The sequence below is a fragment of the Anguilla rostrata genome, chromosome 2 (assembly GCF_018555375.3).
Source record: "Anguilla rostrata isolate EN2019 chromosome 2, ASM1855537v3, whole genome shotgun sequence".
NCBI classification, from domain to species: domain Eukaryota; kingdom Metazoa; phylum Chordata; class Actinopteri; order Anguilliformes; family Anguillidae; genus Anguilla; species Anguilla rostrata.
In genome coordinates this window covers 47,972,133-47,989,820 of record NC_057934.1, presented here as the reverse complement: position 1 = coordinate 47,989,820, position 17,688 = coordinate 47,972,133, and the positions used below count along the sequence as shown (strand labels likewise).

Below are 17,688 nucleotides of genomic sequence, written 5' to 3'. Positions count from 1 at the left end.
TAATGAGAAAAATTATTTACATTATAACATATTACTTTACTATTTTGAAGACCACAGGCTGTGTCAAAGCTATTTAACCCCTCTAACATGGTGACACATGCCAGTGTGGCACCCCTGGGAGGGAGACGCAGCAGTGCTGGGGAACACCGTTGTCTGTCGCAAGGAGAGAGCGAGAGAGCGCACCTACACAAACATGAAATAAAATAAACGGACACCTTCACCCTTCCCCCTCAACAAGCTAAAATAACGAAGACAAAAGAAAGTAAAACAGAGCGACAACTATTTCAGTTTTCCGCTCTGTAGCTGGACTGCTTTCCAGCAGTCTTACGACTTTTCAGTGGGGGTTCACTGTTCCTCGTCTTATTAAAAGAAACAAAACTGAAATTAAACAAAACTCAAATAAAGAAACTCGCTCTCAGTCTTAGCTCCTGGTCTCGCCCCCAAACTGTTGAGAGAAGCACACCTTTAGGCACCTGGGCTGATTAGGTAACGCAGCCCAGGTGCGTGTGCTCTCTCCACCAGCCAGCGCAGCCGAGACCAATCCGCCTCACCGGCGGACAGAATGCCACACATGGGCTGTTAGTTTGGCCAGACAAAATGTGACGGTGGCACTGTGCCAGAGAAGCACTCTGACTCATTGCATGGGTCCCTTTGCTGAGGATTAAATATAATCTGCAATATTATATTAAACCTGGCCTGAAAGTCTTCACTAAACGCTCTATTAAGCAATACTTCATTTGAGGGATGGAAGCCATATGTGTAGGGAGTGAAGGATTTTGATATATTTTGGTCACATCACTGGAGCTTCAACTAGAGCAGCAAACTAAAATACTGGCTACAGTTTAGACTAGGCATATGTTTTCCTAATGTAAAGTAAAACTATTCATGGTCTTCGACCCCTCAACAAAATGGAGGCTAGGTAATGCAGTGAAGGAATTGAAAGGATAGGTAATATTAAGGTGTAAGACTATATTATATAATAAAAACTACTAATTTCAAGGTATGTTTGTTGTCCATTTACCTGCTGGCTCTGATTGAAGTCAGCTCACAGCATGCTGTTCATTTCAGCCGTTGAACACTCACAGTGAATATAATTTATGTTAAAATAAAGCAAAGGTTATCGCATTCATGTGTAGTGCTATAACAGACTGAAGCTGAAAACTGCTGAAATGGTTTAAACAGCACAGCGAATAAACCTGTTATAGAATAAAAAACATGCTGATTATTCTAATACTGGATGCCTCATAATTGTTCTTGGACTGCATGCAGACTGCATTCTGTGTTTTATATATTAATAGTCGATCAATAAAAACACTCAGAGGGCTGCCAGGTGGCTCATCCGGTTAAAGTGCTGTTCTGGTGCTGAACCTTCGAATCCTGACTGTGCCACTGCCAACTGTGGCTGACAGTTCTGCAGGTCGAAATGAAAACACAAACTTTTCCAATTTCAATAATGTAATAAGTTGTTTGTCATCTATTGTTTAGCATGAATAATTTATTATTATACATTATTTATTTGACAATATGTGGCTGTAGTTGTGGTTAGAACCTAAATTGGATAACTGATATTTATCATCATCATGTTGTGTAGTACAACACAGGTAAAATTGAAAATTTGTGTCATCAACTTGCATTTTGTCTGATAAAAAGAGAAAATCAATTCAAATTAAAACAGTATGAGAACTGTATTAGGTGAAGATATGAATTTTAACTGCATAATAGTAAAAAGTTGCACGTGCATCAGAATTCAGTTTCAGGGTTAAAACCAGATTAAACAGCAAATGAGCAAGGGACCAATATCACCAGGGACAGATAGTGCTCAAAACCCCGCTGCAGAGCACAGACATTCAAGCCACAGCTTACAAACTCCCACGCATGCAGGCACGCACATGCGCACACGCACACACATACACAATCGCGCACGCATGCACACACACAACACAGAACATAATAATTCAGAAGTATTTATGTATTTATTACTAGTGATTGAAACAGGATGAACAAACAATGACACACACAAAAAATCAACAAGTAATGAATTAGTAGTCTTTATGCAAAGCAGAATCAGAAACATCTTTCCACATTGTTTGCACCGAAATTTAAAAAACATATAAATGAAACCAATCACAAATGCTAGGTAGACTCCACAGGACAGTGACAATCTCCTAAATACATAATGAAGCCACCTTTAGTAATGCCAGAACATCAATGTTGGTGAGTACAATTAAATGAAAGCTAAACGTAGCTTTGTTTGGCCTTCAAAATTGAAACTGAAACATTTTGTCATAACACAACAACAAAGATGTTGCAAAAACAAAAATACATACACTGCTTCCATTAACATGTTACACATTCAAGGTCAAACTTTTTCGCCCTTTCATTAACTTGGCCCCTTTATTTGCTTAAAGGAATTGACCAGCAGACAAGCAGGTCATTTACACACCTTAACATGTATATGTATAGTGACAATGTTAAATCAAACCAAAGCACAATGATTCATTTTAAACTTACAAGTGCTTCATGTTTAGAAAATACACTTATCAGGATACAATAATTTAAACCAGTAGTGTGCAATATTATACTGCAAGAATAGAAGCTCCTATTGAAACCATGCAAGATACCACAGCCCCAGAAAAACAAAGAGCCATTTCTTTATTGCTTGTGCAGAAATGAGGTCCTCAGAGATGACTGATCACTTTTTATTACAAGGGAATACATATACTTAGAGACATTACATTCTTTCCCATTATGGTTTAAAGGCTCTTAGAAACTAATAAAATGTTTCAGCTTTTGCATTCTGAAAAACTGACAAGAAGATAAAATGTGTGTGATAAAAACTACAGACCGTGAAATCGGTCAGCAATCGCTACAGCAGTACTGTATCAGAATAATGTAAAAAGGATGAACGTAGCCTTGTGGACAGACCCTTCAGCAGGAAATGTTGTTCAACAGTGTAAGTTAGCAATAGTGTACATTCCTTTTGAAACACAAGTGCAAAATCTACAACAGAGAAAAACAAGTACAGTCGTCAAAATAGTTTAAAATCAGCCTGTGGCGTAGTAAATGTTTAAACACAGAACCTATGTCTACTAACAGAGTTTCCTCAATATGAATGTACCTCAAAAGTGACGTAAAATGTATCCCTTGTATTTCATGACCCATGAAACAGGTCTATAAAAGTGCTTAAAGATATTCAAGTCTTGACAGTTCTCTTCCCAAAGAAAAATGAAAAACATTAAAAATGATTATAAATCTTGTAGATACATTGCGCTGCTAAGTCTAAAATATATACACATATTGTTCTGACTGTGAGATGCAACTTTCCTTTCCTGTGAATCGCAGCTGGCCTTATTTATAAAAAGACTCCTTGTAAATACACAAGTTGTGAGTCAAGTGCTTTACAGAAAAAAGGGAAACCTTTGTCTGACATAAGGACAACAGAATAAGTAATACATTGATTCATCAAAGACAATTAACGTGGTAAAGTAGTGATTTGGCAGAGTGTATTGCACATAAATTACCTGTACGAAGTACTGGAATTTTGCATAGTAAAACAGCGAATTATTTTAGCATTGTCTTATCACATCTCTTATTATTCTCTGAAGTGTAAGTTATAGTCGAAGTGCTAATAATGATCTAACAACAACACAGCTTTTAAATCTGAAACAGGAATTATGTGCTTGACTCAAAAGAACAGCATGCACCTTTCAGATCAGTCATGGCTACTGCACTTTAGAGTATCAATTAATCTCAGGGACAAAATATAAAGACCAGAACATACAGTACGCTATAAACAAAAAGCTAAGTGCACAAAATAAACCCTGTGTGATAAAAAGCTCCCTGAAAGAAGGATAAAGACAGGGCCTTACTGGTGATTCAGGAAAAGGGAGGCTGCATCTCGGAGGCTCTAAGTGACCGTGTAGAGCTCCTCCTTCTCGTTCTTGCAGATCTGGTAGCCGCACAGCTTCTGAGACCAGCCCCAGGGCTCCTGGTGCCGGTCTCTGGGCGGCAGCAGGAAGACCACGCTGCTGGCCACCATGATGTGCCAGATGCTGTGCGTGTAGTAGTAGTTGTCGTCCGTCTCCGTGAAGACGTAGACGCACAGGCCGACGATGGCGGTGGCCAGACCAGGGATCAGGTAGAACACCCAGCGCTTCCAGGTGGTGGGGTAACATTGCCTCCGCTTCACCCCTCTGTATACCTGCAGCGCGCACACACACACGCACACATGCACGCACGCACAGGCACACACGCACACACACACACAGTACAGGGGTTTGAAATTAATACTGTGCAAAACTGTAGTCCTTTCTAGAGCTTTTGACACCTCCAGTTTGGTGTAAGGTTGCAAGCATCTCTTCAAACAATTAATCTAAAATGTAATATAACATCTTTTTAAATTCCCATTATCATTTTTATATCTCATTAGTTTAATGCAATGCAAAACTACAAATATTGTGAAAAACACCATGTTTAGTTTGACTCAAAGTCCAGTTTGACTGCTAGCTACCAGCAAAGATGGAATCCAAGTCAGAGCCAGCTTCAAAGAAACCAAAGAGACTAAGTAACAAGAAATGTGGGAAAAATCATAGATCCACACTTCATGTGACTGCAAAACAAAAGCTTTTTGTAATGTCTGAAGAAAACAAATCAGTGTGTTCCATGGCGGCAAGACAGAACAAAACCACCATGCTGGTGGGAATCTGCTCGTAATGCATTTTTAAAAGTCAGAAAACAAATACCCTTGTCACTGAAATTTCCCACTGAATACATGAAATTACAAAATAGAAATGGTTCAGAGATGACCCAAATTGGTTTCATAAAAGACATGTTTCATTGAAATTTCCTGATAAATGAACTGGTTCATGCAGTCCCACTGCTAAAGGTACCAATACCACAAATATCTGTGCTATGACTGCATGGAGCTACTTTATGTATCTTATATATATTGGTGAATGCAAAAATGAAAATTTTTGCATTCACCAATACACAAAATGTATTAATTTTGTTTTAAGCAGACAGAGTATATGTATTGTACATCTAACTTTTTGCTTTGAAATGTTTTGTATGGAGATATGTTATTTTAAGAAAACATGCCATATGATAGTTTTTTGGCAAAGTAATCAGAGGGAACTCTTACTGACAGTTAAAAACCTCAATGCTTTAAAGGCTTTCAGTCAGCCAATTTGTCTAGCCTGAGATTTGTAATATGTGACAAGTTTAACTGTGGAGGACTTGCCCCGATCTCACACTAGCAGCCTTATTAGCTACATACAAACTCTGGGGTATGTCATGACAACATAACATAAAAAACAAAAGAGGATGACTCTTACCCAGGCTGCTACCAGTGCCAGCACTGCACACAGTATGGGGCCCAGCATGTTCCACAGCCCTCTGCGATCCAGCTGCATCGACATGGCGATGATCAGCGTCCCGAGCATGAACAGCATCTGCACACACACAAAGCCGGTTTAGCGAGGGCCCGCTCAAGACCCGCCACCGTAACCACGGGAGCAAAATCACACCAACGGCCAGGTCTTTCATAATCCCGCCGGAACTGCAAAACAGGAAGGCCTGGTTTGTCCTCCCGCTGATGCAAATGGCCATGTTTGGAGCCTCACATATTTAAAGGTTTCCTTGACCCGGGACATGCAGAGGATGGTGACCCATATGGAGGAGACGGAGCCCAGGAAGTCGCAGTACTGGAGGGTGTCGTAGTCCATGATGCATAGTACCGTAATGCCCGGCTGGTCACAGGCGTGGTAGAACTGGCACGCAGAAAGGTGGAGGATGACACAAAAGAGAGGTTTGTGAGACAAAGGTCACCTCTGCACGGCTTAAAAAATAGATTTAGGTAATGCGATACATTTTTAGACCATCTGAGGCAGGAACAGGCAAATATAATCCAGGTGTCACAGGCAAACTTATTTTAACTCAAAACCAGGTCAGGAAGAGAGAGGAAGAGAAAGATATGTACCGTGGAGAAGAACATAGTGAAGAGATAGACGGAGGCCTCCACGATGTAGCAGCGGTATACAGCCACCACAATGGGCGGGATGAACAGCAGGTTACTGAGGGTGAGCAGGAGGGCGGCTGCCATTTGGCGAGAGTACGTCTGCGCGGTCCCGTTATCTGTGCAGCTCCAGCCACGCCAGCCTGTATGCGCAGATGGAAAACCTTCATTCAAGGATCCTCAGTTCAAATGGTGTTTCATTTTGATAGTAGGCTAACATTCATCAATCTGTACTGCACATTATGAAGAGCTACAAGCAACCAGCTATGTCAAACTACCATTCTGAGCCTTGAAAGTTTGCACTCAATCTTAAGACGCCACTGCTAAATATACATATGTACATAACATACTAAATCCAAATGAACAGTCACAATACTGGTCTAACTGCATTAACTGTTGATCATTACATGTACACGTACACAGAGATCTCAACGTAATTGGTCCTGCATTCACTATACTGCATGTTCATGAAACAAAATTCAAATTTACCATTCAAAACACAAAGTGCTGAAGGTCAACCATTATTTGAGGACCCTCAACTGACAGCGTAATTTTTTATAAATTTCATTTTAATGGACGTGAATGCAGCTCCCCCCACCTACCGGCTTTGCAGACACAGGCGGCATAGAGGTAGCTGTAAGAGCGGAGCAGCCTGCACTCTCCGTACGTGCCGCAGTCGTCAATGCAGGCGCTCAGGTAGACCGACGTCGTCACCGTGGCGGTCACGTTGCACAAGTCACTTACAGAGAGCAAAAACACGTCATCGTCCGTATTCAAACAGGCAGGAAGTGGAAGTCTAATTTCCCTCCACTCATTTCCTTCCTCAAATCTCACAGTCTCACCTGGTGTTTGCAGGACACACCGTCTGCAGGGTGAGGTACCACATGGCAGCCTCGGGGAAGGGGATACGCAGAATGGCCTGAGGCAACGTCAGATTCAGGGTGAGGTCATAGCCCTGAGACAGCCCTGTGCGGGAGGAGGAGGAACACGCTTTCATCAAGCTGCGCGAGATCAGCACACTGCTGTTCCAACAGTATGCGATATCTCATTCATCATGCGGTCACAGTGTACCTGTAGCACAAGTCTGTGTCCTGTTCAGTGCCAGCACAGGGGTCCTGGCTGTCAGGCAAGCAAACACACTGGCATTCCCATTAGTTAGATTTGTCTAAAACAGAGAACACAAAATGCTGAAGTAATATATCAGTAGAAAGAAATGTTTTAAACCACATATGGCATAAAACATAATTTTCAAAATACCCATATAGACATCATATGGAAAACCGATATCTTATGCTTGTAACTTTTGAGCATACACACATAATGCTATACATACAGAACACTTGCCACGGAAGTTCCTGAATGAAGCAAATACTAGTAATTCTTAGGTGATGTAAATCATTATGAAACATCAGCAGTAACATTTCAGGTTTGACTTGTTTGGTGGGAAGTTTTAAATGTTTTTCCCTCCATTTATATAGAGCACCACAGTGAACTTTAATTCTATTATGCCCTGTTTGCATACATGACATAGTGCATTTTTTGGCAGTTACCCACTTGATTGAGCTTGAGGTCAAGATTGAGTGTTCCACCACTGTCGGTGAAGGAGTTAAGGTTGAGAAGGAGTAGTGTTGGGGCCATGGAAGAGACGGTGACATTGGCCCCATTGATCACTGCAAAGCGCACAGAGACCACGTCCAGCTCCTCTTTAAACACTGGCTGGGTGTGCACACAGGCATTGTCAAGGGTGTCCAGGCTCAAAGAAATGTTCCCCAGGGTACCGCCGTCCCCTGTAGGCACTGAGGAGTTGCCTCCCAGCATGCTGCTGCCATTGACACTGGCCCGGGTGAAGAAGTCTCCCGTCAAGCCAACGCTTTTAGGTTTACAGCCCACTATAGGGAGGAAAAAAAACTTTTCATCCTAGACAATTATCAAACAATACGAATGAACACTATTAAAACAATATGCTTGTGAGTGAAATACAATGTGGAAATAATACACGTCCACACTGTTGCAAAAGCATTCTTTGTAGGCCTATTTGTTTAAGTGTATATGTCCTTATTGTATTAATATGAACCCAAGCCCAGATTTTCCTCAGTTTCGTATTCTAATCCTAAAATCAATCACTGCATGCCATCCTGGATTTGTGTGTATGCTGAACAAAAATAACAGTAGTGGTGATCATTTTTAGAATTGCAATTCAAACATCAAAAGCAGTTCAGGAAAAGCACTTTTGACACATCTCCAGTCACTGTCATCAATACTTGAGAGTATATTGCAGTTTACTGACTATTACTGAATCCAGCGATAAATGTCTGTTCTGGTTAATCATGCTTTTGAATCACGTTTTAATAAGGCACTCACCTGTGAGATTGGCTAAGATGGTGAAGGCTGTGGTCAGGTTGACATAGGTACTCTCCACAGTGACTCGGACCCACGTCTCCCATGGCGGGGTGTGCAGCGGGATGGCGCAGGTCACCCTCCCAGTGCAGTTGACGGTTTTCACTGAGGAGTGCTCAAGTGTTGCAGACCCCAGGGTCAACATGAGCGGGCACTCAGCAGACATATCAGCACCCTCAGTGACGCAGCGTGAGATATGGACTGTAAGCTCTGAGGTGTATTCTGGTACAAAAAGCCTGGGGCGGGGAAATAATGATTGAATTAATTGAATGATTTTCCTATCGATCTAAAATACCTTCACTAGAAATACAATAAATACGAAGTCATGTTTTTTAGTCTATGGTGCGATTACTTGAGAACAGCTGGATTGTCAGGGGAAGACACGGTCTGATGCAGCTGAGATTTTGACTCAAGGATGGGCATGTCCACAACTCTCCTGACAAACATTTGAGGCTGAAAGAAGTAGGAACATGAGGACGAGAAGCCCTGTGGGAACCAAAAAAAAACAAACCGTTGTGAGCAGGAGCAACAACATTTGAAAATAAAACCGTAAATACAATAAAGTTCACATCTGCTGGTAAGAGTCACTATGAACATAAGGGTAACTTACCTTTTGCTCTATTTTGCCATCGTCTTTGGGAAGATGAGCAGCCACAAACCAGTCCCCGGGAGCAGGGTTGGAGACATTGAAGAGGGTGATATTTTGGCCACTGTCTATCAATAGACTCAGATTCTGTGCAGGTAAGAAGGCTGTGTTGTTTGGAAATTCTGTCTGTATGGGATTTATGACCGGAGGGGCACCTGAACGCAAGTGTCTGTGGATGAGAACATATTGTCTTGTCATGGAACTACTAAAACAGAGTTTTACCATATTAGATTCTACCATAATCAGTTATTAAACTGGAGATAAGCATGGAGAATTTGTAAACAAAGTCAATATATTGAATGGAAAGTGTCACTCACATTGTGATGTTGTGGGTTCCACAGTTTGACCCCGATCCTTTAGTCACAGTTAACAGCCAACGGGCAAGCACTGTATCTTCAGGCACTATGAAATGGTACAGCCGAACGTTCCCGTACCAGCTGTACTTTGACAGCTTCTGTGGTGTCTTGGAAAAGTACCCAGAGATGTACGTTAAATCTAGAAAAAGAAAAAGAAAAAAAATACGGCAAGTTTCGAGATACCACGCACCAATAAATAGGAACTAATTGAGAATAGCAATTATAGTTTGGTCAACACGGACTGCGCGAGGTTTCCAGATCAACGCGTAAAGCAGTTCACAAAGTATCCTCGCAACGTTCACATTACAAGTTCACATTACAAGTTACAAGTTACAAAATCTATAAACAACCTACCTTAGCTACTCAACAATACACCATAGGTTTTCTGTTACGAAATTTTATTGACACTTCCGAAGATTCCAACATATTCAGAAACCTATCTTTTACATAGATTTTTTTCATAACTAATCTACTTAAAGCTAAAAATAAATTAACATAAATACTTGGTAATGTTTCTTAAGTGTTCAAAGCTAAATGCTGTGATCCCAGTTCTGAAAATTATAAATCAAGAGTTGGACAATTAGCGTTACCAAAACAACTAAACCTAAACTAAACATGCCAACATAACAGACCGTTAAGGTAGTAAATTAATGTAATAACTAGCTAGCTAATAATAGTATAAATTAACCCAACATACTTAAGAATCGCTTAAATAAATTCAGAAAGCACTAGCTTGTATTCGACATGTCATGGTAGCTATGTAATCTACGAGGGCAAGCGCAATTGACTGATGAAGTGGTGCAACCCAGCTCCGAATGGACAAGACTCTTTTTTTTTTACTTCGCATTTAGCACTATCAAGCTAACATACATCTTAAATCGCTATGCTACCTATTAAGACAGGCTTTCAGTAGTGGAATGTAGCTAATATAACATGGCTATTACTTCACTTTAGCAATCTATATGACTGTCAACTACCAACGTTAGATAGCTCACTTGCTTGACTGGATTGTTGTCATTAGCTACCTGACCTAGAAATCTATCTTGGCTAGCTGCTAAGGCTAAACTTACCATCCCCAGAACAGTTCTTTATTAACATGGGAAGCAGAAGGCACAGGATTGCAAATCCGTCCATTTTATTTTTTCATTCCTTGTTTAAAAGCTTCCCTTTTGAATTCGCTGTCATCTTATTTTCGAATGATTAACTTAACATTAAGTTATTTTCGATAAACTGTGTTTATAGCTGCTGCTATACGACTCGACAGCTGCGCTTTAGCTAGCTAGTTTATATTGATATTTCCTGGTTTCCTACACGTAAAACAGTGAACGTAGTACGTCATTTTCTATAGAAATCTGATTGGCTTGAACTAGCCCATGAATGCAGAATAAACACGGAACCGTAATCTCAAATGCAGTTTTGGAGAAATGGAGGGTAGAAGTCAAGTACATCAGCAAATGAATAAAAAATTAAGTTAAATTTAGAATATGTTATGTATTACCAAAACCTGAAACTCCGCATGCCGTATGTAACACGAATCTGGTCTGTCCGTAGGTTAGATGTGTTCCTATGTTTTTGTTGTGCTTCAAGTGTTATGCGCAAAAAAAAAAAAAAAAAAAAAACTCGATGACTTTAAATTAACGCGTTAAACGTACCTGTCGTCACAGCCACAAACCAGGCTGTTGTTAGTCTGCAGCATTTTCGTCCCTTCACACACGCACATACACACGTACACATGCATTTGAATAATTGTAACTACAAAACACTTTCATTTTAAAAAGTAATTGTATTGTTTGTTTCTCTACCGAATTAGGTTAAGGAATTGTATGTCAGTTATTCAAACTCACAGGAAGGAAGTTGGTTTGAGAAATCGTGTATATGGCAGACTGTATAAAAATAGGTACATGAAGTGCTTATACATTATATGACATTTTCAAAGAAACGCCTTCAAGTGTTTTAATTGAAAAAAAACAAAAACAAATCAAAGTTATAAACCCTCTAATTTAGCCTAGTTCAAAGTGACTAAGTAATTTCCAATCCAACAGGCACAACTACAAAATTGGTTTTGTTTAGTTAATGTTTAGTTAATCTGGCACTGCTCCCCATTTACCTTAAATTAGTACTGCACCATTCAAACAATCTGATAAATGGGTAGGGAAACTTTGACAAAACTGAGCTCCAGCTTCGCTCCTGATCTACGGCAAAGTTGCACAATTCTGGCATATCATCTATTTTTATAAAAAAAACTGGTGTGAAACTGTTAATATTGCTTCCACACAAAAAACACCCTTGGAATTAGCATCTTCAATAATTTGTAATAAGATGTATAAATAAGAAACAATGCTGACAAGGAGATCTAAATTTGTTTGTGTATATACCAAGTAATATTGGCATAAACATTTCAGATCCAAACTTGGATTAAATATTTGCTCCTGTAAGATAATACATAAAACATTTATCCATGACAAAGTTCTTTCATCTAATGTAAATACATACAGTAAATCTGCATATGCAGACACACACTCCATTGCTGAAGTGGTCCTCTATGATTTGTAACACTATTCACTTTCTTATGAGGCACTCATGTTCTGCTCAAAAAAAGTTAATTGACAACACTGCATTTCCTGTAATAACTTATACATGAAGTAATTGAAAGTACTGAAAGGGGTCCAAATAGGTTACTGTTACTTGCTACCATCTCATATGTTTTATGCTACTCTATTTCTATAAGGAACATAAATTCATAATGCCCTATGCAGAGTTATATTTTTAACTTGCCCCAACCCATCAGGTTCTTGCCTGTCTGTATAACTGCAGATAGGTAGCTTGATGTCTATTTAGAAGTCAAACAGTGTAGAAACAGTTTACTCACTATTCCCCTTGTGTGCGTCTGTGCTTGTGTGCCTAATGGTGCATATAATTTATTGTCTCTGCACTCAAGAGCTGACATATTGCAGGTATTGATTTTCATGCACCCAAATCAATATTGGAGTGTTTGTCCCAGGTATGAATTATATTCATTGGAGGGAGCACCTCTATGGGGAGGCAGAGGGAAGAGGGGAGCATGTGACTCTAAGCCAAATGGGGATGCGCTGATAAGACACGGTGATGGACACTGCTCTGCTTTTATTATAATCAATGCATAAGAGCCAATTTGTTAGAACATATGTCGGGACATATGCTCTGTCCTACTGCGGGGAGTCATTAGGGACTTTATTATTCTAAGGTTGGCTAATAATCACCCCATCTTGTTTCTGTACACCCCTGTATTTCAGTCCTGAATATGTTAGGAATCTGGAGACAATCTGTGAGGATTGTAACTACAGCTCTTACATTCTCTCCTGTCTTACTTTGCGGGTTTCCTGCCTGGTTACAGATCAACCGTAAAATATGTTATAACATGAAAACAATAAATAAAGAGGCTATTTAGGCTATTATAGGTTTGTGTTGCTGATTCCACACGATCCTGTTTTTGTTTCCCAGGTAAATACTTAAAGCTGATTTTTAACCGTGTCACAATAATTATGTTTCTGGCATTACAGTTTTAAAAAAAAAACATACCTGTCTGCATATTAGAATCCTTATTACAGATCTTTTCTTTGGCCAGAATACAAATAAAAATGTGTCTTTTGTTTCCACTGGCTTTGAAAAAACCTGGACCACATTTCTTCTCATTGTATTCAACTATGTTCCTTTCTGTGCTTTTATTTAAGTTAGCAAGTGGTGTAAATATCTAATTACATGGTGGCCTGCATACAGTGACTTCATGATAAGCTTGATGTTCTTTTAAAAAGGGACCTACTCCAGAAGTCAAAATAGCATATGATTTGATTTTATGCCTATTTAGCCCCATCCTTGACTGGACACGCAGATCAGAGAGAGTGATAACGCACCCATCACCACCAAGCTGGTTGGCATCTGTGACTTGAGGTTTAATAGAGGGATGTAGTGGAACAACACTCCACAGTCCCCTGGCAAGAAGGCCATTAGGTGTTGTCTGTCTTCCCACCCCCCTTGCTGTGTTTCTTCTCTACTCTCTGGTTGCTGGGTGCTAAAACAAACCAATGCTCTATTTGCCTAGTCTACTATTACAATACTGACTTCAAATATTTGTAAGGGAGGTAGCCCCACACTGTGCTATAAATACAGAGCCAGGTAAAGACACACAAAGCTTGTAACTGGGAGCTGTAACAAGAAGCACTTCCATAATACAAAGGTAAGAGCCATACACTTTTATGCCAGTTTTAATCAGCAGACATCTATATTTTTTTTACTGAAAATATATACGAGGGAGAAAGTGCATTTATATACTCAAAGGCCATGGAGCCACGGTGGCACATTTGACATAAATTCCCCAGTTTCCCATTTTATGTATGATTGTTGATTTGCATTTTTTATTCATCTTTTTTAAAAATAAAAGCATGTACTTTTAAACAGCGACCATCATAACAATACTCAAGATTATGCAAAGCTTAAAACTAAGGGAAAATAAATTTAAGAGTAACATAGGTATTTGTAACTGCTTGCCAAAGGTGCATCTTACTTGCTCATAACAGTTAAGTTCCTTATGTATTTACTCTTGTTAATACTAAGAGTTGTTTATATCAGAAACAGCGACATAAAAATTATTATTCCGCGAGCCAATTGTTAGAAATCCACATAGATGTAACTTGGAGAAGAAAATATCAGGATCTACATGCTTAAATACACCATGATTCATACAACAGTGTTCTCAAGACAAATGTACTTTTTATTCTTATTGTTTTGTTTTTTCTTTTTTTTTTTGGGGCATGCTGGAATGCATCTAGAAAAATGTAGTGAAGTGATGGGTAAATGAAGTAAATCAATTTTGTTTCTTCAGGTAAAACATTGTTAATGTTACATTGATAAGGGAGTAACTGTAATGATCAGTCACTTTTTCAAAAGCAAGAAGCTGCATTGAAGTGCTGCAATATTTAGAAAAACAAAATATTCCCTGTAATCCTCTGTGAAAGTGCCTGGATTTGTGTGTCCCTCTTGTCTTTGGTCACTGAGAACATTGCTTCTCGTTTCATTACTTCATTTAATTTGAACACTTATCTGCATGCAGAAATATTGGACAAAAGTAACTAAAATTAAAGAAAATTTTTAAGTTCCATTTTTAATAACTAAGGGAACACTATCATCAAATGAGAAAATACAGAGCACAGAAATTAAATGCATTCTCACTTTCTTCTACTCATTCAAAATGCTCACTTGTTTCTCAGAAAACACTCATGGAGTATTTCAATCTAACGGTTATGGTGCTTGCCCATAGATTTGTATCACAAATCTAGTGAAATCTTCCATTTATATAATTCTTACATGGCATATGTTGCTTATTCTGGTCGCTGCCAAACATTTGTTGAATGAGAATAAAATACATATACCGTAATACCTCACAGTTCAGACAAGACTCATATTTTCAAACTTGATATGGACTTATTGTCATAAACAAGATATTAGTAAAGAAATGACAGTTCAAATCTTGCAACAGTATCCACAAAGCAAGATTGCTCAACAACGGTACTTCATGTCCCAAATTCAAAGTGATGTCAAAAAGAATGTATACACCTTTGAATTATAATACTGGGGGAGCATGAATTTTATTTTTAGAATGTAGTTTTCATATGCATTGTCTCTGAGTAATTGAATATACTACCAGTTTAAATGCTGCATAAAGATGAATCATAAAGCCACTTAAATTTTATTTCATAAATTCAATTTAATCATTTAAATTATTCTTCAATCATAGACACTTCAATCATATTGGCAACATATATTTACATTTTTTATTCCCTGACTGGGTTGTTTGATTCCTTATGGGAACGCATATTATATACTTCATCTACTGTGACTCATGAAATATAAGAGGATTCATAAAGAAACAAGCATGGTTGGAGAAAAAAAATTCAAGCAGTTCAGCCAGCACTATCGTATACTATATTGTGAACTTGAGAGAATGCAGTGAAACAGTTTTAAAAATGCAAATTTGCTTTTTTTTCTTAGATATAGACGAGCTCCAAACATGGCTGCCGGGGTGATTAGAAATCTAAGTGACTTTCGGCTTGCCACATCTTTCCAGCACACTTTCTACTGCCCATTGGACATTCAAGATACTTTAATAGAGGATGAGGAGGAAGAAGAAGACGAGGAAGAGGAGGAGTGTTACGGGCAGGAAGGGGATGAAGAGGGCATAGTGGAGAGTCGGAATCTATCATGTCAGACACATGGAGGGGAGAAGGAGTGGACTGAGGAAGGCTCCACCTCCATCAACACAGAGACTACCTATCGCCTCCTTCGCTTCGTTGACCTCATCAACAGTGACATCCAGCGCTACTTTGGACGGAAAAATCGAGAAGAGGACCCAGACGCCTGCGACATTTATGAAGACCGTACGTTTTTGGGGAAATGCGGCCGTGAGCGCTACTATGCTGACCTAGTTAAGATGGCTCAGACAGGTGGGGGTAGTGGGGCAGCAGGCGGGGCAGGGCAAGAGGAGGACCAGGAGTCACCCCCTTCCCTGAATCTTCCCTGTGAGACTAACTGCCAGGCGCTTGAGGAGATTTGTAGCCAGGAGAATGCCCAGCAGTTGGGGCCCTTAGCTGAGCTCTTTGACTACGGCCTGCGTAGGTACGTGGGCTCCAGTGGAGGAAGCAAGCAGGTCGATCGTCAGAGAGTGGATAGGAGACATGGGCATATTCTTCCCATGTGCAAACGCCGTCTGCCCTCTAGTTTCTGGACAGAACCCGCGCCCACCCATTCTGTCTGTATGCTCAGTACCTCCAACACCCCCGATTTCAGTGACCTTCTAGCCAACTGGACCACCGAGAGTGGCCAAGAGCTGCAGGGTGGAGTCAGGGACTCCCCTCATGAGTTGACTCGGCAGGCACTTGAGACTGATTTCAACATGGCATAGCTGACTGGAGGCTTCACAATGCAGCGGTCTACCCTGTCGAACAATAATCCATTCAAACACATATTAGTCAGGTAAACCTGCAATGGGAAGTTATGACAATCGGAAAAAGACAACCGATCACCAATTTTGAGAGCACATATAAGTAAATAAATATGTTAATCCCCCCACCCATTGAGATGTATATTGATTTTGGCTAAAGCATTGCCCATTCCTGTTGTAAATATACTTTTTTGTAAAGATATACACAGTGTGCTGACATTCCCTTCTTTGCTTTGGAAACTGTGCGAAACTGTACGAAATGTGCATATATTCTCTGTGTAACCTCCAAGTGATGACAGAAAATAATTTACATGTGGAATGATTACTAATGAATGTCAAAAAAACAACACACTAAAGTATGTTCTGACTGTTTGATATGTACTAAAACAAAACGGCTGTTTTCTATTTCTATTATATACTGTAGGATCTGTAAAATAAAGACCTCTCTTTGGCTTTCTTTGAGAGCAAAATCCAAAAATTAAAATGTCTGATATGTGCGAAAGAGGGGATTCCCAACTAAATGCACTCACAGCCTGGTTAAAATAAAACAACTGATAACTGTGCGAGAAGGAATCTGAAAGCATGTTCAGGGCACAAACAAAGGTGAGATAGTCACAGGAATTCCAGAGAGACCTGCATTATCCAGGTAGTGTGCTGTGAGATGGCCAGGTAAAGGTTTTCTTGAGAAAGTGATACCAGGTAAACAGCCCTCCATTTAAAGGGAACAAGTAAACAGTCCCTTCAAGCAAGGACCCTTTCTCCGTCAGCCGAAGAAGGAAGAGAGGATAATGATTCATGATTAGATGAGCAAACAGTGGTCTGTTTACTAAGCAGAGGCAGGAGGGGGGCATTATTCCACTGTTTCTCATTTAAAAGCCTGAATGGGCTCAAGTCTTCCACTCTGAGGAAACAAGGCAGAAACGCACTGACATCATTGTATTTTATAGCCCAGTTAGCAGCTATTTGCGCTGGGTCTGCCAAACCAGGACAAACAAAGAAACAGGCAATGTACACAGAGACAGTGCATCCACAGCTAATGGAAGATGGTAATTCTCCCGTTATTTTCAATTTGCGTCTTTAGCTCAGTCATGCCTTTTGCATCCCCCCCAAGACATTTTCAGTCAAGCCAACTCTTTTTCAGTACTTTACTGTAATGAGTTGCCTGATTCTTGGAGGATGCAGACTAAATTTTTACTGATACTGTGCCATTAGCCACATGTTCAGCAAATGTATTCTGTTTTCAGTGAAAACTGCCATTGAAAACCATACAAAACTGGCAATTCTTTACAAAGCAATTCTTACT

The 17,688-nt window shown here is 39.8% G+C and overlaps 2 protein-coding genes across 3 annotated transcripts; one reads left to right on the top strand and one right to left on the bottom strand.

Annotated features, from left to right (window-relative positions):
- Positions 1-1,954: 1,954 nt before the first annotated feature.
- On the bottom strand, positions 1,955-10,717 carry pgap6 (post-glycosylphosphatidylinositol attachment to proteins 6). 2 transcript variants are annotated; one of them, XM_064322689.1, is made up of 14 exons: positions 10,483-10,717; positions 9,374-9,551; positions 9,021-9,225; positions 8,763-8,896; positions 8,375-8,646; positions 7,568-7,902; positions 7,085-7,178; positions 6,856-6,979; positions 6,616-6,752; positions 5,978-6,156; positions 5,622-5,768; positions 5,334-5,450; positions 3,870-4,201; positions 1,955-3,000 (listed from the first exon to the last, which is right to left on the bottom strand). In XM_064322689.1, exons 1-13 carry the CDS (start codon positions 10,544-10,546, stop codon positions 3,908-3,910), a joined length of 2,280 nt encoding a protein of 759 aa, XP_064178759.1. In that variant the 5' UTR covers positions 10,547-10,717; the 3' UTR covers positions 1,955-3,000; positions 3,870-3,907. The 2 variants fall into 2 exon arrangements, with proteins under 2 accessions (XP_064178759.1, XP_064178758.1); XM_064322688.1 differs by having other exon boundaries at positions 1,955-4,201.
- A 4,419-nt stretch (positions 10,718-15,136) lies between these two features.
- Positions 15,137-17,112, top strand: LOC135249504 (protein PERCC1). Its single transcript, XM_064325130.1, has one exon. It carries the CDS (start codon positions 15,456-15,458, stop codon positions 16,344-16,346), a length of 891 nt encoding a protein of 296 aa, XP_064181200.1. The 5' UTR covers positions 15,137-15,455; the 3' UTR covers positions 16,347-17,112.
- Positions 17,113-17,688: the final 576 nt, after the last annotated feature.

Bases quoted from the DNA above. Each gene is read 5' to 3' on its own strand.
- pgap6 (XM_064322688.1), bottom strand. From the start codon at position 10,546: ATGGACGGATTTGCAATCCTGTGCCTTCTGCTTCCCATGTTAATAAAG. The intron at 8,647-8,762 runs GTAATCGCACCA...TCCCCGCCCCAG, and splicing joins GACAATCCAGCTGTTCTCAA to GCTTTTTGTACCAGAATACA. The intron at 7,903-8,374 runs GTGAGTGCCTTA...TCCTCCCTATAG, and splicing joins CATCTTAGCCAATCTCACAG to TGGGCTGTAAACCTAAAAGC.
- LOC135249504 (XM_064325130.1), top strand. From the start codon at position 15,456: ATGGCTGCCGGGGTGATTAGAAATCTAAGTGACTTTCGGCTTGCCACA.